This window comes from Vipera berus (genome assembly GCF_964194415.1).
Source record: "Vipera berus genome assembly, chromosome: 2".
NCBI classification, from domain to species: Eukaryota; Metazoa; Chordata; class Lepidosauria; order Squamata; family Viperidae; genus Vipera; species Vipera berus.
The window spans coordinates 99,276,970-99,304,629 of NC_138203.1; the positions used below are offsets into that span (position 1 = coordinate 99,276,970).

The window sequence follows — 27,660 nt, forward strand, 5'->3', positions numbered from 1 at the left end:
GATTTTTCAATTCTGACCTTGATTGCATTAGTGTGAATAGTTTGCTTTTGAGAAACAAAAATCCAAATGTTTTTCCTTGCACATTCCATTTGTGTTTTTATTACATTATTTCAATATTTACTTTTTGTTTTCTATACACTTAGTAAATTCCAATTTTTAACTTACATCAGTGCTCGTTCTTTACTGTCTTTTACAAAATTATTTTATTTATTTATTTATTTATTTTAATTCCATTTATATCCCGCCCTTCTCCGAAGACTCAGGGCGGCTTACAAGCTTAGCAGTAGCCTTCATTCTATGTATATGCCTGCTTATTAGGGCTTTCACACACACACCCAAGCGGCATTATTACAAAGTCAGCTTAATTGCCCCCAACAATCTGGGTCCTCATTTTACCTACCTCGGAAGGATGGAAGGCTGAGTCAACCTTGAGCCTGGTGGGATGCGAACCTGCACTAATTGCAGGCAGCTGGTGTTACTTAAGGAGGCATTAGCCCACTGCTCCACCAAGGCTCAATGCAATTAGTCAATGCATTCTTTTCTTCTTTGACAGTCTGCTTGACTGAAGTAAACTTCTGCCTCCATTTCTGTGGGGCAGGTATAATCTATCAGTATCAGAATGGGGATGTAATACATAGTGAATAGTCATAAGGGTTTGTTTGTTTATTCATCCAATATCTGGCCCAGATATTGACGGCTTTAATTATGTTTTCACTATTCAGTTTTTTTCCTTAGCAGTTTTGTCACTCTCGGAATATATTCTTTATTAATCACATTTTCAACTTGTCCATGCTTGATGTTATTTATTTTATTTATTTTTATTTTAATCCCATTTATATCCCGCCCTTCTCCGAAGACTCAGGGCGGCTTACAATCTAAGAAGCAGAAATCAATGTGCTTAGTAATAGCCTTCATTCTATGTATATGCCTGCTTATTAGGGCTTTCAGCCCCCCCCCCCAAGCGGCATTATTACAAAGTCAGCTTAATTGCCCCCAACAATCTGGGTCCTCATTTTACCTGCCTCGGAAGGATGGAAGGCTGAGTCAACCTTGAGCCTGGTGGGATGCGAAGCTGCACTAATTGCAGGCAGCTGGTGTTACTTAAGGAGGCATTAGCCCACTGCTCCACCAAGGCTCTTTATCCAGCTGTAAAATGTTCAGATTCTAACAGGCTTCGTCCTGATGGCTCCTGATGGTTTGACCATTCTGCATTTCAGTTCCATTGCTGTTCGTTGTCCTTTATTGCTACTGTAGCACATTTCTCTAGGCCAAATTCCATTGCTATGCCTATGCTAGAAATTCTTACACTGTCAATGATTGGATTTCGATTGCTGTTTTTCTATAAAGCTTCAGAACATCCATATAAAGCAAATGTGAGATTTTTCTAGCATTTTTTGCTGTTTGATTTCAAAATCATTGAATGTGGGATCATTGCCATGACAAATAATAACAGTGATATCAGTCAACCTAGTACATACTGTATCTCTGCTAATACTCCAAAATAAAATGGAATTTTTTTCAGGCAGGCAGCTTGATACATATGTATGTACTTCCTAATATTTAAAAATTTACAGCAGTGACTTCATCTGCAGAGACACACGTTCTCCAAGGTGTTTTCCACTTGGTATACATTAGATGTGTAGCCAAAATAATTCAATGTCCTGCCAATCTTTCAGCATCATTCAGGACCCCTTTCAGAGGGAAAAAATTCAGAGGACATTATCAAGCTAAGGGGCACACAAATATATTAAAGATATATTTGGGGTTCATTTGGAAGATGTGGAACATCTGAATGGGGATGCAGTTCTTAAGGCTGACAGAATCCTAATGCATTTGGCCCCATTGTTTCATTTCTAATCAAGATCTGAGTACAGATCTTAAAACTCCCCAATTACTAGCCTGAAGCATCATTCTCAGTGTTCCCCTCTCCCACAGCTGAGTTGTTAAAAAAAATATTCAAGAACCACTGCTGCGTTGTTCCAAACATAGTTCAATGCATTATTTTAAAGGAGAACATAGATGTCGGTGCTGAATAAATTATCCGCTTTACAACCTGATACTCTTCAAATGTAGTAGATTACAATTACTGTAGCCTAATTTCCAGTTAGCAGGACCAGTGGCCTCTGTCAGGAAATTCTAAGAACATAGGTAAAATAAATCTAGAGCAGGGGTGTCAAACTGCCGGCCTGCAGGCCGGTTGCATCATGCGGAGGCCACAACCACCCCAGCTCCAGCAATGTGAAAAAAGTCGTGCTATGTTGCGACACGTTTGACATCCGTGATCTAGAGAATAGGATTAAGAAAGATTCTGCTCACCTAAGTATTGGGGTTTTTATTCCTGCAGTTCAATTATGCTTTTCAGGGCTGAGAGAAAGTGATGTCCCAAGATCATCCAGCTAGCTTTATACCAAGGCTAGTCTAGAACTCACAGTCTCCCAGTTTCTAGCCTGATGCCTTAGCTACTACAGCAAATTGGCTCTCAATGTTGGGTTAGAGAAGACCACATGATAGATTACATCCAAAAGTCAGAAATAAGCTTAAAAGTTTGAGAAAGGTTGCAAATTATATACAGGAAGTCCTCAACTTATGACCACAACTGAGCCCAAAATTTCTGCTGTTATGTGAGACATTTGTTAAATGAGTTTTGCCCCATTTTACGACCTTTCTTGCCACAGTCGTTAAGTGAATCATTGCAGTTGGTAAATTAGTAACCCGGTTGTTAAGTGAATCTGGCTTCCTCACTGACTTTGTCAGAAGGTCGCAAAAGGTGATCACATGACCCCTGGGACGCTGCCACCATTATAAGTATGAACCAGTTGCCAAGCATCTGAATTTTGATCACATGATCATGGGGATGCTGCAAAGGTCGTAATTGGGATAAACAGTCTTAACTCACTTTTTCCAGTGCCGTTGTAACTTTGAATGGTCACTAAATAAACTGTTGTAAGTCAAGGAATGCCTGTACAGAGTTCAATAAAATACAGCATTAAAACAAAAGCAGTTTCTATTTGTGGAGAATATGTTAAAATACGGTATTAAGAATATATCCATTATATATTTATCTAAGGTTATTTTTCAACCATCTTACCATTTTAGCAATTGCAAAATCTACATTTGAGTATCCCAGTCACTTTTCATTTAGCATCATAGGATCATATTCGTCTAGTTAATCAGTTTTGTCATTTTAGTTCTTTTAAGTATCTTAGATCTTTGTGTGTGGGTGTGTTGTAGTAGTTTTATTCTTTTTAATCAACTTTCTCTGATACTCTGTAATTTGCTGAGAATGGGGTTTTTTAACTGTTTCTTGATCTATGTATCTGTTGGCATGGAAATGTGTTCAGTCTTGGTCATTGACCACATGTCTCAAGGACAGCAGAGAGGCTGAACTAAGGCCCAGATGATTTCAAAGTGAAGGCACTTCATCACTGTCATTTTTACTACACAATGCCTCTGAAAGAGTTTGAGACAATATACCACAGCCTTCACTTCTGCCAGGCTTTAGATGCTGAGAACAAGGAACAAAGAACATTATGTAGAACTACTGCTTTGAGTCCTAAGCAATATTTGCTCACTGCTATTTATGCAGAAGGGAAAATAATGTTACTGGTTTGCACATACTATATGTCCCAGTCCAGTCAATTTATTTGTTTGATCAAATGCAAAAACAATGAACTAATTCTTATGAGGGGAAGTTTCAGGGCCATCAAGTCACCTTTTCTCTTAAAAGCTGTGCTGGTCAAGCCAGAAAGATGCAACAGTTCTAGAAAATGCAGAAACAAACCACCCACAAACTCCACAGAGTACAGCATTTCAAAGATTTGCTTTACTGCACCTTTATTTTATTTCTTTAAAAAAAAGTAAATGTTTCCCCTGTCCAGTTGTATCCAACTCTAGTGGGCAGTGCTCATCTCCAGTTCCTACCAAGGGAGCCAGCCTTGTCTGACGATACTTACATGGTTATGTGGCTGGCAAGACTTCATGCCCAGGTGCGTGGAACCCTGTTCCCTAGTGGTACCTATTTATCTACTTGCATTTGCATGCTTTTGAATTGCTAGGTTGGCAGGAGCTGCGGCAAGAAAGGGAGCTCACCCCAGCATGGGATGCTTGGGTCTTGAACTGTCAACCTTCCAGTCGACAAGCATGCAATCTGTCAGGAGTCTGAATCAGCTTAGGAAGGTATAAAGAGATCCCACAAGTCTAAAGTTGATTCTGAAGTAAAGAAAAGACTGTGTGGAAATGCCCCAAGATGGTGGGAATATCCTTACTCTCCTCCCAACTTTGTCAATCATGATCCTTGGTGCCCATCACAAGCCATCAAAACTTCCTTTTTTGTCTTGAGTTCCAGAGTTAGTGGGTATGAGAAGCTACTTAATGTATCCACACAGATGCAGTCCTTGACACGTGACTTGCACAATACTCCAGCCCCTTGATCATCTTAGTTGACCCCCTTCTCTGCTCCATTATATTTATTTTGAGGTGTGGGTATCAAAGCTGCACACAATATTCCAGATGCAGTTGATATTGGCATCTCTATTTTCAATAACTTTTCTTATTATCTCTGACATGTTGTGAAAGGGAAGCAACATTTGAGGAAAGGAGACTAATAAAAGAGGATATGTTTGAGTTTTACAAAATTATGCATGGTGTAGAGAGAGTATCAAGGAGAAACTATTTCCCCTTCCCAAAATACTAGAACCAGGGGTCACCCGATGAAATTGAATTTACCACAGGATATGGTATTGTGTGGCTTCAAAAAAGGGTTGATTCATGGAAGTCATAGGGATCAATGGCTGTTAGCCTTGATGGCAGTGAGTCTGCCTCTGAAGGTCTTAGATATGAGCCAGCAGTGTGCTGCAGCTGCCAAAAAAGCCAACACAGTGCTAGGCTGATTAACAAAGGGATAGAATCAATACCACTTTACAATGCCTTGGTAAGGCCACACTTGGAATACTGCATCCAGTTTTGGTCACCACGAAGTAAAAAAGATGTTGAGACTCTAGAAAGAGTACAGAGAAGAGCAACAAAGATGACTAGGAGACTGGAGGCTAAAACATATAAAGAACGGTTGCTGGAATTGGGTGTGTCTAGTTTAATGAAGAGAATGGTGAGGTGGGACATGATAGCAGTGTTCCAATATCTCAAAGAAGAGGGAGTCAAGCTATTGTCCAAAGCGCCTGATGGCAGGACAAAAAGCAACGGATGGAAACTAATCAAGGAGAGAAGCAACCTAGAACTAAGGAAAAACTTCCTGACAGTTAGAAGAATTAATCAGTGGAACAACCTGCCTCCAGAAGCGGTGAATGCTGAAAGTTTTTAAGAAGAGGCTGGACAGCCATTTGTCTGAAATGGTATAGGGTTTCCTGCCTGAGCAGGGGGTTGGACTAGATGACCTCCAAGGTCCCTTCCAACTTTATTATTATTATTATTATTATTATTATTATTATTATTATTATTATTATTATTATTATTATTATTATTATTATTATTATTATTATTATTAATATTCCCATCCCTTCCTTCCTAGAATTCCTGCCAGCTTCCCCCATTCACTTTGCTTGCAGGAAGTTTACGTGGAGAAAGTCAGTGGGTATATACCGGTAAATTAGACAAACAAATAAAAAACAAACAAATAAACACAGCATGGACACACATACTTTTTATCTGACATTATTAGGTTATTATCTGGAAAATGCTAAGTGGAAAATGCTTCCTACAAATCTATTTAACGTCATTGCTTCTCACCACAATTACTGTGTCCCCCAAAAGAATCCTCAGGAGCTGTCAACTGTCTAAAACTACTGTGTAATGTCATAATGGTGGAGCTAATTATAGTGATAGACTATGTGAACCCAAAGAGGGTGTCCTTGTACCTCTGACTGAGTTTCAGTCCCTATGAGAAGACAGCAACTATGAAATTTTTGACCATTTTAAGTAAGAGTTCCTGATGCAAAAATACAAAGTCTTGCATCCTCAGGAATACTGTACTACAATTTGTTGAGTCCTTGTTTGAAGCTGCTTTCATTTCAGTCAAGAGGAAGAACTGGATAGGAGTCACATGCAAAACTGCAGAAGGGACTTGATGAATGTTTACTCTTCCACGTATGAAAAATACACTTCTTTGGTTATAAAAACTAAAAATTCTTCCTACCTTAGTTGGCAAAGTCCATGCCTTTTCACCATCAAAAATCTTGGAAACTTTGTCATTATATTTGTTTCCTCTCTCCAATAGAAATTTCTAATCAAGCAAGATCCACAAAATTGTGCATGGCTTAGAAAACTATACAAAATGTGTTCCTAAAAATCCACTTTGAAACCAACTTCCTTACTTTACTAAAGAAAGATTTCTACTTTTAAATGGTATCAGACAATGCAGCTCACAAATCTGTGCAACCCCCAAAATATTCTCCTCTCAGCAACACCTATATACTAAAGTTCAAACAGACTGGATACAGAGTAGGTTAGCATCCATTTCCTGAAATCGTTCAATAAAGACAGGAATTCCTTGACTGGTTTCCAGGGCTAAATGCATCCCTGCCACAAGAGGGCGCAGCAGCAGTACTTGATAAGAAGTGAAAAATTATATCCAACGCTAAAACTGAATATAATATAAAATAATATAAAATCTGCCTTGGTCTTTCAAGGGGAGTGGGATATGGACCATCTACTTGCATGGAGACATTTAAGTACTACGTACTATCTCTTGCATAGAGGCATGCATATAAAGACTAGATTGCATTAACAGCCAAAATATTACTAAGTATAATATATACTGTGCATATCGTGCAAGTAGATGAATAATTAAATGCGTACAGTGGACCTTGTATTTTTGATTAGAGATAGATAGATAGATTCAACAATCACCTTTTCCAAATCCTTCCCATCAGAAGTGGCCAATATTCAAACACCAGCAAAAATATCCCTGTATATATGTTTATAGGGACGCGGTGGCTCAGTGGGTTAGGACGCCGAGCTTGTCAATCAGATGGTCGGCAGTTTGGTGGGTCGAATCCCGAGTGCCGCGTAACAGAGTGAGCGCCTGTTACACGTCCCAGCTTCTGCCAACCTAACAGTTCGAAAGCACGTAAAAATGCAAGTAGAAAAATAGGAACCACTACAGTGGGAAGGTAACAGCGTTCCATGCGCCTTTGGCATCTAGTCATGCCGGCCACATGACCACAGAGACGTCGTCGGACAAGCACTGGCTCTTCGGCTTTGAAACGGAGATGAGCACGGGCCCCTAGAGTTGGAAACGACTAGCACGCATGTGCGGGGGAACCTTTACCTTTATATATATATTTACCTACTTAGCAAATGCACAACACATTGGTACAAAATGACCTATCTTGCACTACAGAAGCACATTAGTTGGCAGAAGGCACCATCTACCTATTAGAACAGCATTCACACAATAATCAGAATTAAAAAAAACTCTAACCAATCCCATCTTAGGCCACATACAGTGAAAATATGACTGATCTGGTTAGTTTGTGTCGTATATTTCAAGAGGTTTGGGTTTAATTTTCTGTGAGGAAGCAGGTAATGGGAATAAAATCTTACTACAGACATTAAGTATCTTCTTCGTGGTTCACCTCTATCTTCAACAATCTGCTTTTCTGTATTCATAAACTGCACTCACTGAATCAGCTTGTGTGTGTGTGTGTGTGTGTGTGTGTGTGTGTGTGTGTGTGTGTGTGTGTGTGTGAGAGAGAGAGAGAGAGAGAGAGAGAGAGAGAGAGAGAGAGAGAGAGAGAGAGAGAGAGAGAGAGAGAGAGAGAGAGTATGCACATGCATCTATTAAGACTCGGTCTATTTAGCATAAATACATGAATGAAATTTAAACTTAGGCTTCAGTATTTAGATATTGCCAAGTTATTTTAGTTGTTTACTGGTTCCTATTTTCCTGCTATACCTTCTTCTGATCTATAACTGCTTTTCCACAGCTCTGATTCCTCTTAGTCAACCTGACTTGCTGAGAAAAAACACAGGAAGAGGGTATTACCAACCTGCTTTGTTTATGAATGGATTTGGAGATCTACTGTTGGATGCTGGATTTTTAGGGAATTTAATCTGATACACTGGATTTCCAAGCCACATTGAAATGGTACTTTTGATTGATTGACTGAGTGATTATGTGCTACCAAGTTGGTGTCAACTCTTAGCAATCACATTGGCAAATTTTCTCCATGATGATCTGTTCCTAATTTGGTCAGGTTGTCCAATGGTGCACAAAAAAATGTTACTAATACAATTTGAATTGGTGCTTTCCTTCCACAAAATTCATGCATCCCTAGGATATATCTACCATCTGATAAACTTGTCTATTTCTGGAAAATATTTAAACATCAATTATGGTTACTACATTAATATGTTGGATTACATTTTTCAAAAAGAAGAACAGATTACAACAATTAATTCTACATTTTTCCATCTGTCTAGAAGAAAAGTATGTCCCAGATTCTACATACTATGCAAAGATGCTTCAACTGGCCTTTGTCTATTTATTTACTTTTGTGGGCAAGGGCAAAAACAATACATTTCAAGTAGCAAATCGGTTATATTTGGCTGATGTCCAAAATCAAAGCAGGGTTAGTATTTGGATTACCAGGAATTCTTATAGAAAATCCAAAAACATCTTGTACAAAACAAATAGAAACCACTTCCATATGGAGCTCCATTTGAGTGAGTCCTTACTTTTTTTTTAGTTTCAGTATTGTTAATTTAAATGGGTCCTTGAAATATAAAATAACAATAATATTGCATAATTTAATTTCAACTTTTGAGTGTGAATGGTTTGAAAACAATTTATTTTTCAAGAATAAAAATGAATTTCTTCTATGGTCAAATTTTAAAATGCTTTACAATTACAGCTACTTTCAACAATTTTTTTTTCTCCATACAATGACTTGCCCATGCTTTCCCCTGCGACAACAAAGCTCATTTGAAATGTAGAATAAAATGCTTTTGCATTTCTTTCTGTTTTTCCAACATGCATAATAAACAAAAGGGGAAATACATGTTATGGAAAATGAGTAAAATGTAAATAACTTAATTGTGTCAAAAAGAATTCTATGCCTATCGCAGAGAAGCATCTAACATTGTTTTAAAACGTGAAGAATTCATGACTAGTTTTTATTTTCTAATTGTCCAATGATCCTTATTCAGCTCTGCTCCTAAAAAAACATTATTTGAACCTAAAAATTTTATGTTTATAATTTGGGCAGCCTTATAGTTTTTAAAAGAATTACAAATCTTAAACTCTTGAGCATTATGAAATACAGAGTTACATAGAATTTTATAAAAAAATATTCAGTTGCAAACAGTAAAGTTTAACAGCTGTAATTATATGTACAAACAAAGAAGTGTGCAGACATACAAAAAGAGCCATCCCACTGGTTCTTCCAAGACAAGCAACCCTAGGCAAAGTGCAGGAAATGAGTAAGAAATAATAATAAAAAAGAAATTAAACCTTAAGATAAGAAAAAGAAAAAAGATATACCTAATCTAGTTTACACCAATATCAGATCTTACAGCAGGGGTCTGCTATGCTGGCTGAGGAATTCTGGGAGCTGAAGTCCACAAGTCTTAAAGTTGTCAAGGTTGCAGATCCCTGCCTTATAGCAATAGCAATAGCAGTTAGATTTATATAGCGTTTCATAATGCTTTACAGCCCCTCTCTAAGCGGTTCACAGAGTCAGCATATTGCCCCCAGCAATCTGGGTCCTCATTTTACCGACCTCAGAAGGATGGAAGGCTGACTCAACCTTGAGCTGGTCAGGATTGAACTGCTGGCAGTCTGCAGAATTCTAATCACTGCGCTACCACAACTCTTATAGTTCCTCTATCTTCCTGTTCTTCCAAACTATCCTTGGTTCCACTTGGTTCCATATTAATACAGTACACCACATCACATAATGCCTTTTCTTCTTCCTCTCTCCTCTTTCTTTCTGAGGATCTGATCAACTCCACTGGACTGGACATTTTTCAGTCTTCCCCTACTTCTCAACCTAGCTCTTCCTTCATATACTTGTTTTCAGTCATTCCTCACTCTTATCTCTATATGACCATGTGAACTGAACATACTTATTTTGTTCTGATCTCTCACTTTTTATTCAATCCATATTTAGTTCTCATCAGCTCATCCCTGTTTCTTCATGTTTTGCCATTTCCACTAAAGTAGTACTCAACTGCTTTGAAACTTGTCAAACCAGATGCTCAATGCATTTTAAGGTGAAAATTTTGTCCTGGTACTCATTGTTTGTTTGGTACTCAATGCACAAGCTAGAACTTGTCAGTGTCGGCTGCCTTGTGACTCACTACATTATTCCTTATGGGAAAATTTTGTTTGGTGCTCATCATTTTTGGTACTCATTGCACCTCCCAGAACCAATTAACAATGAGTACCAAGGTACTACTACTGTACATTCAACTTTTCTGTTTCTCCTCTCATACACAACTCTCATATTCATAGAGCAAAGTTGGCCAAAACATGCTTTTACACGATCATTTTTGCTTCTTTTGACAAACATTCATCACTTGGAACAGGTTGTATATTACCAGCTACTCTTTTATGCCCATCTTTCTCCAATCATTGTCCCTATCTTTAGAAACCATTCCATTAAGGTATGCAAATTCACCTACTTGGTCTAGTTTTTACCAGGTACATATAACTTCTAATTGTCCATTTCATATTCCCTGTCAAATATATTTACCTTGTTTTTGATTCTTTAATTTTCAAATCTATATTCCCCTCTACATTTTACATTGTATCTAATAGTTTCTGAAAATCATTTACCGTACATTTCAACATCATCTGCATAGAAAAGTACATATGCATTCATATCCCCAACCAGCACATCTAAAATTCATTATAAGCATTCCTTATACATTTATTCATAAATATGTTGAACAACCAAGGGAGCATTACAGATCTTTGTCTTAGTCTGATCACTGCAATTTCTTAAGCATTCCATTAATTCTCAAACATGTTTTATTTCTCTCATATACTTTCATCTCATTCTGCAAGCACTTTCAATTCTATGTCCCATAATTCAGGTAATATTAATTTGATAATACTCTTTCTCTAAATCAACAAATATAGAATAAAATTTCTGTCTCCCATTGAAACATTTCTCATTGACCAAAGTCTACACTGCATGCCCTCTGTCCCCAATAAAACCATGCTGTTATTCCCATATTTTTCATTGCTCTCCAATGAAAGGCTTACTAGCCTTGAATGAAGTCAATTGCACTGCTATTATTACATCATCATCATGATCATATATCCTATGTTCTTCAGTATAGGATTTATATAGAGAACAGACTGGCTATTTCTGTCTGTCTGGAGTGCATTGCAATTTGGTCCAAACCTGCTATTTTATTTACAGAGGAAGTCAAGATCAGCAGAGGCTCCCTACCAGAAATGAGGAAGTGACCTTAAAAAATTCCAGCTTTTTAGTGAAAACTCATGATGGAGACTAGAGTGTAATGAAAGTGTAAGCTATGAATCAAAAAAATTATGGTTCCAATTCAAGATACGAATTTACTCAATAGCATTCGGGAGATAGTTGCTATTTGTTTTCTATCTTCATAAGTCCCAGAAGGCTACCCAGGAATTCTAAGTGCTCCAGTCTAATACCACCAAAGAACACTGGTATAGTATATGAAATAACATTCTGCAAAGTTTCTTGTTATGGAGTGCAATGCTGAAGAAATGCTAAGCATTAATGTAGCATAAGTCTGAGTATAGAATTCAGAGGGATTGCACTGACATGAAGTAACCTTCAATAGCAGTTGACCTAAGAACGTATTCACACAGGGACTAAGATTGGTCAATTCCTTGATGACTGATTACTTACTTAGACTGAAAGTCCTTAGAATAATCATTACTGCCAGTAGCAGTTAATTCTTATTTATGATAAAACTCAGTGTGGTCATTAATGGATGAAGATGCAGTTGTGAATAGATTTTCACCTGAAGTACTTCTACTGCAGAACTGGTGGAACCCCATTAAGAAAATCTAAATACCTTTACATTGTATTACATTACATTACATTACATTGTTCTTCTCACTACAGGGCTAATACCATAGATAACTATCACTGCTTTCAAATCTATAGGAATTTACTGGATTACCAGAAAAGCCAATTGGAGAGGCCCTCCTTTTACTTGTATTATTATAATAAGGTAAAGGTAAAGGTTCCCCCGCACATGCGTGCTAGTCATTTCCGACTCTAGGGGCCGGTGCTCATCTCCGTTTCAAAGCTGAAGAGCCAGCGCTTGTCTGAGGACGTCTCCGTGGTCATGTGGCCAGCATGACTAGATGCCAAAGGCACACGGAACGCTGTAACCTTCCCACCGTAGTGGTCCCTATTTTTCTACTTGCATTTTGACGTGCTTTCGAACTGCTAGGTTGGCAGAAGCTGGGACGAGTAACAGGCGCTCACTCTGTTACATGGCACTCGGGATTCGACCCGCCAAACTGCCGACCTTCTGATCGACAAGCTCAGTGTTCTAACCCACTGAGCCACCGCATCCCTTGTATTATTATAAGAATATTCTATTTCACTCATTCACACATGTTAATGCACTGAGACAGAAACCAAAGGTTTTCTGCTCCATGATCATAATCAAAGCTTTTGAATTTTTTGAAACTTTTTTGAGCCTCATATTAGAATTAATTGATGAGTCAACAGTTTCTTCCATGGTCAATTAAACATTGTAAGTTAAATAATACTGGGCATGGCTAAAGGCATGTGAATATTTTAAATAATTGAAGAAAATCTAAATAACTTTTAGTAAATAAAAGCTACTACTGATTGCTTCAAAGAAAGCTAATTGTTCATGATTTTAAAAGCCCTGGTTGTTTTGGCATAATAGTCAAAATAGATTTAAAATGGAGAAATATTCCTTGTATGCAGGGAGTCATTGGTTAAAATTGGTTCTTGTTCTTTAAAATTGGTTCACACAGTTTAATCAAAGTTCAGTTGATCAAACTACAAATTAATCATTAAAGATTACATCCCAGTGCACACTGATCTAGTTTTATAAAAGGCTTAATGAGAATTTGGTGTCTAAGAGGCAGACCCTGGAAAAGTCTTTTAAAGATGGCTTCAGGTAGGACATCCTGAAGGAAGCCAACACTGATTAACTTGTGTTGAACAATTTACAAATCTGATTCAATCAAATCCAAACACACACACACACAAACACACACACAAAATTTCATTGTCTAGCCTCTACTCCCTCTACTACTTTATATATTATAATTTTTGTATTACTCTGAATTTTGGAAAATAAAAAAATGAATAATACAATGCTTACAGGAACCCCTCCCCCAATTAAACTGATAATGCAAGAAGAAATTGTGATACTGCCCAGTTCTCATATTAAAACAATTATAGAACAGGTGTTTAACCACATTGTAATTTCATGAAGTATTGACATAAATTAATATTGCTATTTGAAAAGTCCAAGGCCTCCAACATTGTCATTTTTAGATGGTACTAGAGTCTCATCTTTCTTCCATCCTACTCTTGTTTGAAATTGTAGTAGTCATGGATGTCAGAATAGAATAAAACAATATTCTCAAAACGGAGAGAGTACCATAATAACTCAAAAGATGTATTCTTGTTCAAGCACTCTGCTTTCTGGATACATTGATTCATAATTTTCCAATGAATGATATTGTCTACACAAACACATTTTTGTTGCTTGTCTGTTTTTAAGAAAACTGATTAAAATTAACTTACTCCCCCAACCCCCCCCCCAAAAGAAAAAGTCCTAGGAAGATTTTTGTACTGGGAATTAAATATCAAAGAGAGCAATAAAGACTAGAAGATGCAGCTCCATATAACTTTTTCCAGACTATAATAATGTATTTTTTTTTACCTTCCTCTCTTTTGCGTTTGTTGCTTTCAGCACTGGGAGACGTAATTCCCAGAATTCCACTAATTGAGTAGGAGGAGCCTGCTGAGTCTGTGCTTACCGAAGACACCTGTGTCACGGAGCCTGTGGAGGCTGTAATTAGAAACAAATTAATCAATAAGCAAGTCACCATAAAAAGTAAGCATGCTTCAACATCCTACAACAATGATGGCGAACCTTTTAGACCAGGGGTGTCAAACTGTCAACCCCCCATGCTGGATGCGTCATGCAGAAGCCGTGCCCACCCCATTGGGCACGTGATGTTGCGCAACGTATCAGGATGGTTTTTGCCATTACTGGCCACACCCTCCACCCGCACCCCACAGCATCATCTGCGCATGATGGGGCTCGAGGACGGAGTCTTGTCCCACTGCCTGGCTGCCATTTTTTTGACTGGGCTGCTCTGCATGGACCATGCCTGGGGGCAACTATCCGGGGGGGCTGCTGGGGAGGAGGGGGCTGCGTGGGGAGGCGGGGCTGGGGCAACGGCATGCATACCCACAGGGCTCTGCATGCCACCTCTGGCACGCATGCCATAGGTTTGCCACCACTGTCCTACAATCGTCTCTTTAATGAAATTTGAGGAGGGGAGGGGAAGTATGTGTGTGAGAGAAAGAGAGAGAGAGAGAGAAAGATACTGTTTACAATCACTCAAATGTCAGTTTCCTGTTCTACATAGTGTGACAAAAAAACTAAATAAATGGGCACGTGCTTTTATGGGCACTGCAAAAATAATTCATTTTATCAGTGGCTGAAAAATCTGGAATGTTACTCCTGGACGATATCAAATAGAGAAAGAAGGCCTTGGAACAAATGGTGGAAGACAGGTTTAGTATTTTGGACCATTTATGATGTAGTAGTTAGTTTGTAAAGGTTCAAAATACTTCCTAGGCATCATAACATATATCATATCATACAAACACCTTCTAACTTAGAGTAGTGTTAAATTGTAGTGGGCAATTGTTTCCTAAAAGCAGACCATGAGGTTATGGCTAAGTCAAATTTTGAATCCAAGTTTTGGATTTTCAGCTCACTTTTAACTTATGCCCTCCTCTAGCTCACAAAAAAAATGATAATTGTATTTTTTTCCCCAGGAGAGCATATACAAGGCCATTTGCTTACAATAAATTAGTCTAAAAAGGAATGCAGTTAGGGCTTGGGCCCACATAATAACACACAATAACAAAGGATTTAAACTTAATTTTCAAACTAGACGTTGAATAAGATAGACCAAAGGAAACTACTTCTAGGATACTTGCAGTGAGAAAGAGAGCTGTAGTAACAATTGTTGCTGCCTTTGCATTTTATGTTTAGACTAAAAGTAATTAACGCTCTGGGTCTTGTGTATAACAGAATCTCTTGGTCTGCAAACGGCATTTCTAACAAATGCAAAACATATATAAATAACTAACATTATTTTGCCCTTCAATAATATCCAAAATCTTCCGTGCTGGAGTAGACAACTCAGTCTGCCAAATGATACAACTGGCTTGGTTCACTACTGAGATAATTTGATTTGGTTGGAAATCTTGGAGCAAAATACACACTGAAATTGGAATTAAGTATGCAGAGTGCATATCGGTGCCATCCATTGTTGGTTTTATGGCTAATAAAGATCCAGTTTAATTTATTTAAGAGATTATATGTATTCTATGTAATTAGACTTCACAAATTCAGAAGTCAAACATGATACAAAAATCAGGAACCTTGGATAAGTGATTTCTCTGCCTGCTCCATTCCCCTCTCAGCATATTCACAAAAAGCATCACCTACAACATTCAGTAGCTTCCATTCTAGAGGAACCTTAGAGCAGGGGTGTGAAACTGCCGGCCCACTGGCCAGTTGCATCATGCAGAGGCCGCGCCCACCCCAGCCCTGGCAATACAAAAAAAGTTGCAATACATCACAACACGTCATGTGACGTGGCGAGTTGGACACCCGTGCCTTAGAGGTTCAGCAAAGAGGTAGAAAGGGCACATCAGATGGATTAGATTGCTTTCTGATGAAGGCATGGAGTGGGGAAACACACATTTATTTAATTTTTAAATATTACTTATTTAAATAATTTGCATGGCTATCCAACCTGAATAATGTGACTTTATGCCAGGGGTCTTCAAACTTGGCCCTTTTATGACTTGTGGACTTCAACTCCCAGAATTCCTCAGCCAGGCATGCTGGATGAGAAATTCTGGGAGTTGAAGTCCACAAGTCATAAAAGGGCCAGGTTTGAAGACCCCTGCTTTAGGCAGCTTACAGAAACATCCAAACCAAAAACAATATGTCTAATAAAGTCATTAACAGGCAATTTGGTCACATTCACACCCTCTCCTGTTGGGCACTATTCCTTCCAACCCCAAAACTCAAAAGGGAACACATGAAGGGCATGAATGGGCTATCACTGCAGTGTAGGATATTCACAAAAGACCCTAAAATTGAACTGAAGTGAGAGGGACAATTACAAATTAATAGACAGAGAATTTCTTCTCTACATACCCATCCATATCTTGAGCTGAAATAACTGGAATTAAATCCATTCAGTCTCAAGTGAAATCAAGCAGAATGAATTTCCCTTTGACCTGTTTCAAAGGTCTTTATATTTAAAACAATGCCTGCAACTTAATAAACTTGTTTTTAATAATCCAAATAAAATTTACTGAAATTCATTTCTCTCTAAAGTTTCCCAGAGGGAATTTTTGTAAAATCAAGGTGTCTGTGGTAATCTTTTTTAAAAATGAGTTCAGTTAAAGTATTTTGATTTCTCGTCTTTGGTTCTTCAGCAAGAGCATATTGGCTTGAATATATTATGTAAGTAACTTCAAATTAGCTGAATTTATTTTAAGCATTTCTTTTTCTGTGTTAGAGTCCCTGCCAAAAAAAACCCACTATAAAGTCTATTATTTTTCAATGACTAGCATTTGATGGCATGCATCTGAATTAGGTAAAAAGAGAGAGAGAGAGCAAAATAAAGTTTTCAAAGTTTTGCTACCTCTTCACTCAAAATTGCAAGTGCACAAAGAAATATGGAAGGCTTGGTTGATAGAAGAAAAAAACACATTCAAAACTACTTACTGACTAATGATGCAGAAAATGTTATGAAGAACTATCCTTTTCTTGATTTATTACTTTAATTATCTGACATTCTATAGACCCCCATTAGTAGGATGATTTTTTGGGGGGGTTTAGATTTCAATTTTCTGTCTCATGGTGAAAGCTATTTATCATAATAATCAGTAAAATTCAAAACCTTTTAGCAGTATTTATAAAATTCATTTACCATGTAGAATGATAAAGAAGGTGCATTAGTACGTGTGCTGAACTGTTTTATGCAGAATTTTCTGGCCATAAGAGTGATTAAAAGTTCCTTAGAATGAATACATACACACCACATACACGGACAATTTCCATTACCTATGCTATGACTTGAGGCTGGGACTTGCTGGTTAGGTGGTTGCTGCACCTTTGTCCGAATAATCCTGCATAACAGACAAATTCCTACTTACAATTATATAAATAACAACAGAGGACAAATTATTTATGCAACATAATTAACAATAATGGATATCCAAGCAAATTATTCCAGTTCATTACTATGATATATCCCAGAGAGCATTATAGTGAACACCTGAAAATGTTGCTGAAAGAGAGTAAAAAAAAGAGATGATATTCACAAAATTAATCTTGTATTGAACACATTCTCAGAAAGATGGCAACATTCAGAAAGGTTTGGACAGTCAGAATAATGTATGTATTATTACCCCATCAAGAAGAGCTGAAAGAGTGACAATTTAGTAAGTGGACCAACATCAAATAAACCAGGGGTCTTGAAACTTGGCCCTTTTATGACTTGTGGACTTCAACTCCCAGAATTCCTCAGCCAGCCGGCTGAGGAATTCTGGGAGCTGAAGTCCACAAGTCATAAAAGGGCCAAGTTTCAAGACCCCTGAAATAAAGTATAAACAATAATTTGATTCCAACAACCAATACCTCCATTCCCGCAAATGTTCTCCCCCAACCCTTCCAAAAAAGAAAGCTTTATTTAAATCCCATAGATATTAATCAGATTTCAAGTAATTATTGTTACCAGTAATAATCAGCATGTCTTTTGCTTCGTGAAACTTAATTATGACTAATTTTATCAAGACTAAGGCAACTGAAATTATTGAATTAGATGTATTAATCTAAAATTAAGACAAAGGAAGCAGGGCCATCCATAGAGAAGGGGTCAAAATCTGCAAGATGACAGGTCCACTGTGATCCAAGTACAGTCCCTTTTGTCCCACGTGTGCAACATTGCTACAATTGTCACCTTGCAGATTTTGAGCAGCCCTGCAGATATTGGTGAACCCTTATTATCATTAACCAGGTACTTGGTCTTGATTTCCTTCCTTCTGGTCCCATTGGCTGATCGCAAAAAATGCCCCAAACATTAACATTATTTCAGAGAAAGATTTTTATGCCATTTATTTAAACCTAGACTATTCCTACATTCAACAAATGTATGTTATCCAGTACAAACAAGGACTATAACTTGACTTATTGACACATTTATTGCAACAATAAATATACATTTTTTTTAAAAAAAATATTGGTTTAATGTATTTTTGCATGGGGAAAATACTATTGTGGAATAAATCAGGACATCTACTCTAGGACATCTACAGAGTAAGTAGATGTAGTAAGAAGAGCTAAAACAAAAAAATCTACAGTATACGTAACTCAATTTGAAGTTTTAACTGGAAACAGTTTACTATACAGTATGTTTAAGCTTTCATCCTGACATAAATGATGGGATGATGGGATGATAATCATGATGATCATGATATCAGTATTTTTAATAAAGTAAGTGAAAAATTATTATAACAAATTATCTACTTTCCCAAGTTTGCACAATTCCCCAGTCTATGAACAATGATTATGTACTTTTTTTAGCGGATGACCCACATAAATTTATTTTCCCAAATATATAGTTTAAAGCTATGTATTTAAAACAAAATCTAGAAGCAAGTTTTTCATTTAGCGTTATGCAGTAATTGTTTGCCAAGCAAACTATTCTTGAAAAGGCTCATGGATGGTGAATTCATTCTTAATAGTTTTAACACCTTATGGAAAAAAACAGTGGGGAATTAAGTCACAAACTAAGTCATGATTCAACTTGTTAAAATCCCTTAAACTTTTCTTAACCTATAATAAGGATAATATAGAACAATGTCACAATAGGTAAGTCTATGATAAACCTACAAAAAATGGATTTTTTTAATAGTGCTAAGTTTGGGTAAAGGAAAATATTAGAGGGGTCCTCTGTGCTCTCTGAGTTTGGTTGTTTTCTTGAAGGCACGTGTATAATTAGCACTGATGATGTTACCTAATTTGGGTAACGAAAACAAGAAAACAACCAAGCACAAAGAGTACCAAGGACCCTTCAGTGTTCAGTTTCTTTATTGAAAGCTTAACAATACACAGCTTTTTACAGACTACCTCACATTCACAAGCATACTTGAACACCATCCTAATTTCAAGCCATCCAGTTCTCCAATTCTTACAATTTCAAAAAACCCAATCATTCCACTAAATGACCTTATGGATATTCAAATATATAGGCAATTTCTGGTAAATGTTCAAAGGTACATAAGATGAACTCACATACAGTGAGAAATGACTGGATAAATAAGCCTCTATAACAAGAAATGAAATTCTGTTTCAGAGACAGAACTTGTTAAAGATTGTATGATAAAGTGGGCTCAGAATTTTCAAGAAGTCATTACAATGGATACTTGGGAAAAGATTTGGGTGAGAAATGTAAAATTTACGCAAGCTCAAAATTTAAGAGAGAACTTTTATAAAATGTTTTATAGGTGGCATTTAGATCCTAAAAAATTAGCAAGTATGTATCCGAACTGCCAGCCTAAATGTTGGAGGTGTGGTGGTGAAGATGCAACGTATTTTCATATATGGTGGACCTGTAAGAAGGTTAAAGCATTTTGGATTAAAATTTGGTGGAATATGCAGAAGATATTTAAGAAAAGGATAAAGTTTTGTCCGCAATTGTTTTTACTGGGCATTATTACTGACACTACTGGTGTGGACACTAAGTTGATGTTGAATTTAATTACGGCAGCAAGACTTTTAGTAGGGCAATATTGGAAGAAGGAAGAACTGCCGACTATAGAAGAATGGACTTTAAAAGTTTCCAACCTGGCAGAAATGGCAAAGATCTCAGCGTATTTGAAAGACCATTCGCAGCAGAGAGATATTGTGGAGTGGAAAAAATGGATTGATTACATTCAGAATAAATATGGGACTAAAAAGTTTCATTTAGCATTTGAATAAGTACTGATGTGATATTTATATTGCTTGTAGTCATTTTATAAGAGTTAAAGTGCGATAGATTTAACAGTTTATTGTTGTTTGCATATGGTAGATTATGATTGTTTCTATTTTTATACCTTGTATTTAGCTCTGGGAAGTCGGGGAGGGGGGAGGGGGAGGGAGGGAGGTGTTGGGGAGGGTTGGGAAGAGGGGAGGGGGTTGGGAGGGTTTTTGTTTTGTTTTGTTATAAGGTCGGCAGTTTGGTGGGTCGAATCCCGAGTGCCGCGTAACAGAGTGAGCGCCTGTTACTCGTCCCAGCTTCTGCCAACCTAGCAGTTCGAAAGCACGTAAAAATGCAAGTAGAAAAATAGGGACCACTATGGTGGGAAGGTAACAGCGTTCCGTGCGCCTTTGGCGTCTAGTCATGCCGGCCACATGACCACGGAGATGTCCACGGACAAGCGCTGGCTCTTCGGCTTTGAAACGGAGATGAGCACCGGCCCCTAGAGTCGGAAACGACTAGCACGCATGTGCAGGGGAACCTTTACCTTTACCTTTTAAATAAAATGTACTGTAAAACTTTTCAATAAAAAAAAAGAAATGAAATTCTGTGATCTTGCATAAGTCATTGATAGCTCTCTGCCCGCTCTCTTGCTGTCTAGACATCCATACCCAGATGAGGGTAAAAACAGAACAAAAAATAATAAAGGCAGTAAAGCTGGAGGACAGCCATTCCGTGCCCAGTTTCCAGACTTCAATTTCCAACCACAATGTCTAGCTCCACAAAGCCCATTGGTCCAAAACCAAACAACAATATTATTGTTCAGATGGCACATGAATTGTCTGTGACCTTTATCCATTTACTTATGTCCCTCCACTTATCAAGTCAGAACTATAAAGCATTCATTCACTAGAGGTGATTTCAAGATTAGTTGCCATCCAGAAAACATTTCTTTTCCTTTCCTCACTAGTCCAAGAATATAAGCAATAGATGATCTGTGTGCCTGCAATGTGTTTTATCAATGAGTGGAATAAAATCAGGACCCTGCTGTGAATACGCAACCCAGAGGAAAGAACTGAAAAGCCAATCAACTTACATACAACACTATGATTCCAGGTATATGACTTAGATGATGCCATGGATTTTATTGGGTTTTAATGGCCACACGATGTATGAAATCAATATTAAGATTAGCTACTCATGAACACAGTTATCTTTACTTAGAGCAGGGGTGTCAAACTGCCAGCCTGCAGGCTGGTTGCATTATACGGAGAATGAGCCCAGCTCCGGCAATGCAAAAAATGTTGTGATACGTCATAACATGTCACATGATGTGGCGAGTTTGACACCTACAAATTAGAGTCTCTCTAGGCCTAAAAGTTCCTATGAGCTATGGAAATTCTCTTCCTCCCATCTGACCTTGCTGTTCTGACTGATCCCTCACCTCTTAGAGCAGATCTGTGGGAGGGAAAGCATTTCAGAAAAATAATTGGTGAAAGTCACTTTCCACCCTTTGACACTTCATCAGCAGTATTTCTCATATACCTGGTTCCCAGACACTGAAATTTAAAGATATATAATCCAACTGTGTACAGTATTTACACTATATAATTTGCAAACATGGGTGTGATGCCGTTTGTTCCTGGTACCTAGTTTGGGATGGGATTGCACTGTCCCAGATGGACCCGGTACTCAACCTGGACTTGCAACTCCTGTTCAAAGAGCAGGTGGCACTCGTGGCCAGGAGAGCCTTTGTGCAACTTCATCATGTGTACCAGTTGCTTCTTTCCTGAATCAGGAGTTCCTGCACTCCATCACTCAAATCCTGATCATCTCATACTTGGACTATTGCAAAGCATTCTACAAGGGGCTACCTTTGAAGAGTATTTGGAAGCTACAGCTAGTGCAGAATGAAGCCACACAGGCAGTTCTTGGGTCCCCTAGGGCAGAGCTCCCCAACTTTTCTGGATTGGTGGCCTGGAGGAGAAAGGAGGAGCAGGGAAATGTGTGCATGCATGCCCCCGTGCGCGCATGCACAAACAGGCTGCTAGTATCTGCACGGCAGCGCTAGCGTGAGTGAGGAGTGCACACCAGCCATTCCTGTGGCCCACTGGCCAATAGGCTGAGGCCCAGTACCAGGCCGTGGCGTATAGCTTGGGGACCCCTGCCCTAGGGTGGCCCATGTTACACTGCTCTTGTGTGAACTGCACTGGTTGCCAGTTTGCTTCCCAGTCCAATTCAAGGTATTGATTCTTACCTTCAAAGTGTTTCATGGCATGGGTCCAAGTTATCTGATGTGTCATCTCACCCCTTGTGGGACTGGCCTGCTCCACCCGTGCCAGCAGAAGGGTCATGCTGCAGATTCCATCAGTCAAGGAATTTTGGTGGGCAGGGTCCAGGACGGGTTTTTCTGCTGTGGCTCCCACTCTCTGGAACGTCATGCCCCCTGAAGTAAGATTTTGGCTTTCCAAAAGGAACCAAAGACACAAATCTGTCAACTGGTCTGGGGCACCGATGGGGTTGGGTCATTCTAGAGGTGATTAATGGACTAAGATAAAATTCCACCTTCTCCCTCTACCATTCTTGCTCCCTTTCCTCCCATCTTTATTAATTTTAACTCAAAGTTAGCGTTAATATTTGTTGTTTTAATGTTTTAAATATTTTATCTTATTGTTTTTTATTGATCGTAAACCGTCTAGAGTTGCCTCTCGAATTGTCTGTACGTGAGATGAAATTTAAGTTTAGTAAATAAGAAATAAGAAAAATAATAAGGCAAAAAAAAATAGTGGATAGTGGCGATATCTGGAAACAGCAGGAGAAGAGAAGGAATTGGAGAAGATGACAAGTCCTGCAAATAAAAATAGAACAACTGTGGCAAAAGAAAGCAGAGATAGTACCAATAGGGGGCATTTGTCCAACTTCAAAACAACTAGAGCACCACTTGAACATCATCGGTATTGACAAAATCACCATCAGTCAATTGTAAAAGGCAGTTTTACTCTGAACAGTTTACATCATGCAACAATATCTTTAACACCATCAAACATCCACATCTGCCTATCCCAAGTCAAACTCAAAAGGTGGAAAAAAGTGCCAAAAACCATTCTGAACATCTGGCTGACTATGCAACAAACAACAACAACAACAACAACAATAATAATAATAATGATAATGATAATGATAATGATAATAGTGTAGAGAACATATCTGGCACAATGTCCACTGTGCAAGCTAAGCAGATCAAGTTCTATAATTTGCCTGGATCACACAGCAACCATAACCATCAATTTGTATGCATCGATCTATAATAAAACCATGTGTCTATAAAAAGAATAAATATTCATCTTTTCTTCATTGTCTTGTTATTTTATACTCGCCGTTCAATGCCTATCACTTTTTTTTCTTCACAGGACCAATTTTAGATTACAAAATATTTGCAGCAGAGATTTCTCTAATTCAAAAATAAAGACATCTTCAAATTGAACTCAGTTCATGGGGACAACATAGATTTATTCTATAAAAGGGAAAAGGAGTAGTGAAGGAGAAGAATATAAAATCAATTACTTAAAGCACCTGGTGTAAATTAAAATTAAGATAATTCTTATATCGGCATGAGATCTTTATACACAAGAGAAAGTATTTGTTGCTTGAAATGTTTTTTTTTGTTAACAGCTTCCATAAAGGCCAGGTAACACAGTGAAAAGCATTTATGATTTCTTTAAAATTAGCCTCATTGAATTCAGCAAAAAATTCTGTGTAGTTATATACCACGTTCTTCATAAAAGTGGCATGAATATTGCTGAATACAGAGCTAGTTCCATGATTTGTTGTGAGTGTAAGACACAAACGTTATTTTAAGACAACACAAACGGAGGTGATTTAATCAAAGGACAAAGATATTTGAACTTCTTCCAATTACATCATACTGATATTAATATGACTAAGCTAGTTTTACCTCATGAACATTTTTAATTAGATTGTAGGTCAAACTGTTAATTTACTTTTCAGTCTTACCTAAATATATCTTACAACATTAGGTGATATAAAATTTCCTAAATAATAATATGTAGGTGGGATAGCAACAACGTTATAGATTTATGTAGCTGGTCACTGCAGAACCATTTTTTGGCCCATAATAATCCTATAATATTTGTAGCAGAAAAGAAAGTAAATGTAATAACTGGTTCAAAATTCATCAAAAGTGCAGATAGCTAGAATTTCTATTTTAGCCGCTGTGATTAATTATTGTGCTTTCACTTCATTTAGAAAAGAAATCAACTTTAATGTTTTAATAGCACTTCAAATAATCATTCCCCTCACAAAAAAGCTGGTTGCACATATTTTTCATTAAAATTAATGAAATATGTTAAGTTGCAGGTAGTCTTCTTAATTTTAATCCAAACTTAAGCAAATGTTCTTCTTATTATAAATATACATGAAACTATGTAATTCAACTGCAAAATACTTACCGGTAGTTGTTTAAATACAATTTGACAATCCACTGAAAAATTGACATTCTTCATTTTAGTATAGTGAACATTTTTCTTAATCTCTTATGATTGTGAATATTTTACTATTAAAATGCTAAATGTACGTAAAACTTCATTTCATGTTGATTTGTACAAATGGAATTATATTATTAATTATATTGAAAATATAAACATAGAAATTATTAGGGCTATGCAGTAATTCAGAAAAATCTGGAAAGGGGCAGTGAACACAAGTGTACAACTTGAGCAGCTGTGCCTTTTCCTGGGACCATGTAGCTGGCCTCTGCAACTGTTTTAAATATTTGAAAACAGCTACGATATATTCATTTCTAGAAAATTCCAAGGCACCTTTCTGGAATCAAATCTAAATCATGACAAAGTCCTTGAATGTTACTGTTGTTATATACTGTTGTTTTATATATGTTTGTGTGTGCGTGTGCATGCATGTGTGTGTGTGTGTGGGTATAACAACAGTAACAGTCATGCTTAACAGTAACCAATATATAGCATGCCTAAAAAGTCTGCATAATGGACATGGTAAGATTCTTTGGTATCATATTATCATATTTCTGGCCATAATAAAAGTGACCAGGATAAAGATAGAAATTTATATTATGTTATATTATATTTACTACGGTATATGTTTGCCTTTTGCAAGGCCCTGCGTTCCTGGGCTTAGGGTTGGAATCTGTAAAATACATTTGTTGAAGTATTTGTATTTACATCTGTACTGATACTTTTTTAAAGAAAAAAAATCTCAGCTGCCAATTTATTTTGTAGTTTCTGTTTTTCTTTTGCTTATTTTAAAATGTTGTTAAAGGTAAAGGTAAAGGTTCCCCCGCACATGCGTGCTAGTCGTTTCCGACTCTAGGGGCCGGTGCTCATCTCCGTTTCAAAGCCGAAGAGCCAGCGCTTGTCCGAGGACGTCTCCGTTGTCATGTGGCCGGCATGACTAGGCACCAAAGGCGCACGGAGCGCTGTTACCTTCCCACCGTAGTGGTCCCTATTTTTCTACTTGCATTTTTACGTGCTTTCGAACTGCTAGGTTGGCAGAAGCTGGGACGAGTAACAGGCGCTCACTCTGTTACGCGGCACTCGGGATTCGACCCGCCAAACTGCCGAATTACTTCTTTGAGATGGGTAGCCATTAAATTGAACCAATACATACCAATAAATACATAAATAGGTTTGACTTACTCTATAACATCTTAGAACTACCTACAATATCCCAGGAAATTTTGAGATGTACTATCAAATTGCAAGAAAAGCTAGCAAAATTAGCTTGAATTCCTATAAGAATGGGAATTCCAGCTTGAGTTATACTGCATATCTTAATACAGAACACTTTTCTTAATAGTGTTTTCTTAATGCTTCAGTAAAAATAATATAACAAACACACCAGATAACAAATTCACAGCAAACTACTTTTGATCAAAATGTGGATTTAAATAGAACCAACAGGGAATAGATTGGGGATCACATCCAAATAATATTTCAGCTTTTATGGAACATGTATCTGTGATGTGATGAATTACTATTGCAGGCATTAGGATGATGGGATGGGTATTTTAAAGGTTGTAAGTCACTCAGAGTCACTTACGTGTGAATTGGGCGGCTGTATAAATTTGTTTAATAAATAAATAATAAAATAAATGACCAACTTTCCTTGAAAAAGCAAGAAGTACACATATTTGTAAGCATAACTGGTTTTGGCATCAGACAAGTTCAAATCACTACATAATACACAGTTCTATTCTAACAGCATGTTGTATATTAGAATGGCAAACTATTTTCCAAAATTAAACTAAAATCTGATAGATTCTGTTATGTTCTCATCATATGCTAAATAATAATAAACTTCATAGATTCATTATACCAGTCAAGAAACTGAATTTACCAGTTCCAGCCTAGATTGTCCACCTTTGTTTCTATTATCAGATAAATTATTGATTTCCTTTCAATACAGCGGTAATAGAGATGCAGGAAAATCTAGACTATCTGATCTTTCCCCTAGTTTATTTCTTGCTCATTTCTTAATTGTACTAATTTTGGACTAACTTCATTATATGACATATTAATGCTGTCATCTTCTCCTGAGAATTCAAATGTCAAAGTGTCAGTTTATAAAAGCACCAAAAAAAAAAAGCAAATCCGGACAAATGTTGTAAATACTTCTGTTAATCTTATCTCTGTGTGTATGAGTATGTATTATTTCTACTACTGCTACCATCCCACATTAGAGAGTATTTCTGTTTGACTCAGTTGAAGCAAACTTAGATGAAAACTAAAGTGATTGCTGCATATGGATTTTGCACCTAGGAAAAAACAGCCATGCAAATAACCAAAATAATCCTGTGTCATTTTCAGATAATAATGAACACTGCCAAAAAAGCATCTCTACTGTGCAGCCTAAGAGTCTTACCTGTTAATTGAACTAACGCTGGGCACTGTGTCATTATCACACACTCTTTCTGCTAAAAGTCTGTCCCTGATTTCCCAAGCAAACATGGTAGGGTTTTGGCGTTTATATTCTGCAATTTTTTCTACTACTTTGGGCGTGGCAACCTTTGGCTTTGATCCTCCAATAACTCCAGGCTTAATGCTTCCAGTCTCATAATACCTGGGGTGAAATGCAGAAGAAAGAGAAAGTTAGGTTTAGAAAGCATTCTAATGATAAGCTTTCCTCCCACATCCAATCAATGATAAGAAGTTAAGAATGGCACAAATTAGGTTCTAGCATTTTCAGTAGGAATATATTAACCCATCTTTACTGTATTACAATCACTGATACTAATAATATATTCTTTCCTTTTCTTAGATTTGACATTATATGTTATTTAAAGGCAATAACTATAATAATGTTGCATGTTTTTTTTGCCAGCAATTAAAACTGCATGAGTTAAAAGGTCACGCTTGAATTTAAAATTATCTCAAAAACTG

General features: G+C 37.3%; 1 protein-coding gene across 2 annotated transcripts in view; it reads right to left on the reverse strand.

The window, feature by feature from the left end:
- Positions 1-27,660, reverse strand: part of PAX5 (paired box 5) — a 261,003-nt gene that overhangs the window by 200,094 nt on the left and 33,249 nt on the right. For both annotated transcript variants that reach the window (XM_081318426.1, XM_081318427.1), the window contains exons 3-5: positions 27,143-27,340; positions 17,332-17,396; positions 13,888-14,016 (exon numbers count right to left, since the gene is read on the reverse strand). In XM_081318426.1, the coding sequence (XP_081174552.1) occupies positions 13,888-14,016; positions 17,332-17,396; positions 27,143-27,340 (392 nt within the window). The remainder of the gene's footprint in view (positions 1-13,887; positions 14,017-17,331; positions 17,397-27,142; positions 27,341-27,660) is intronic.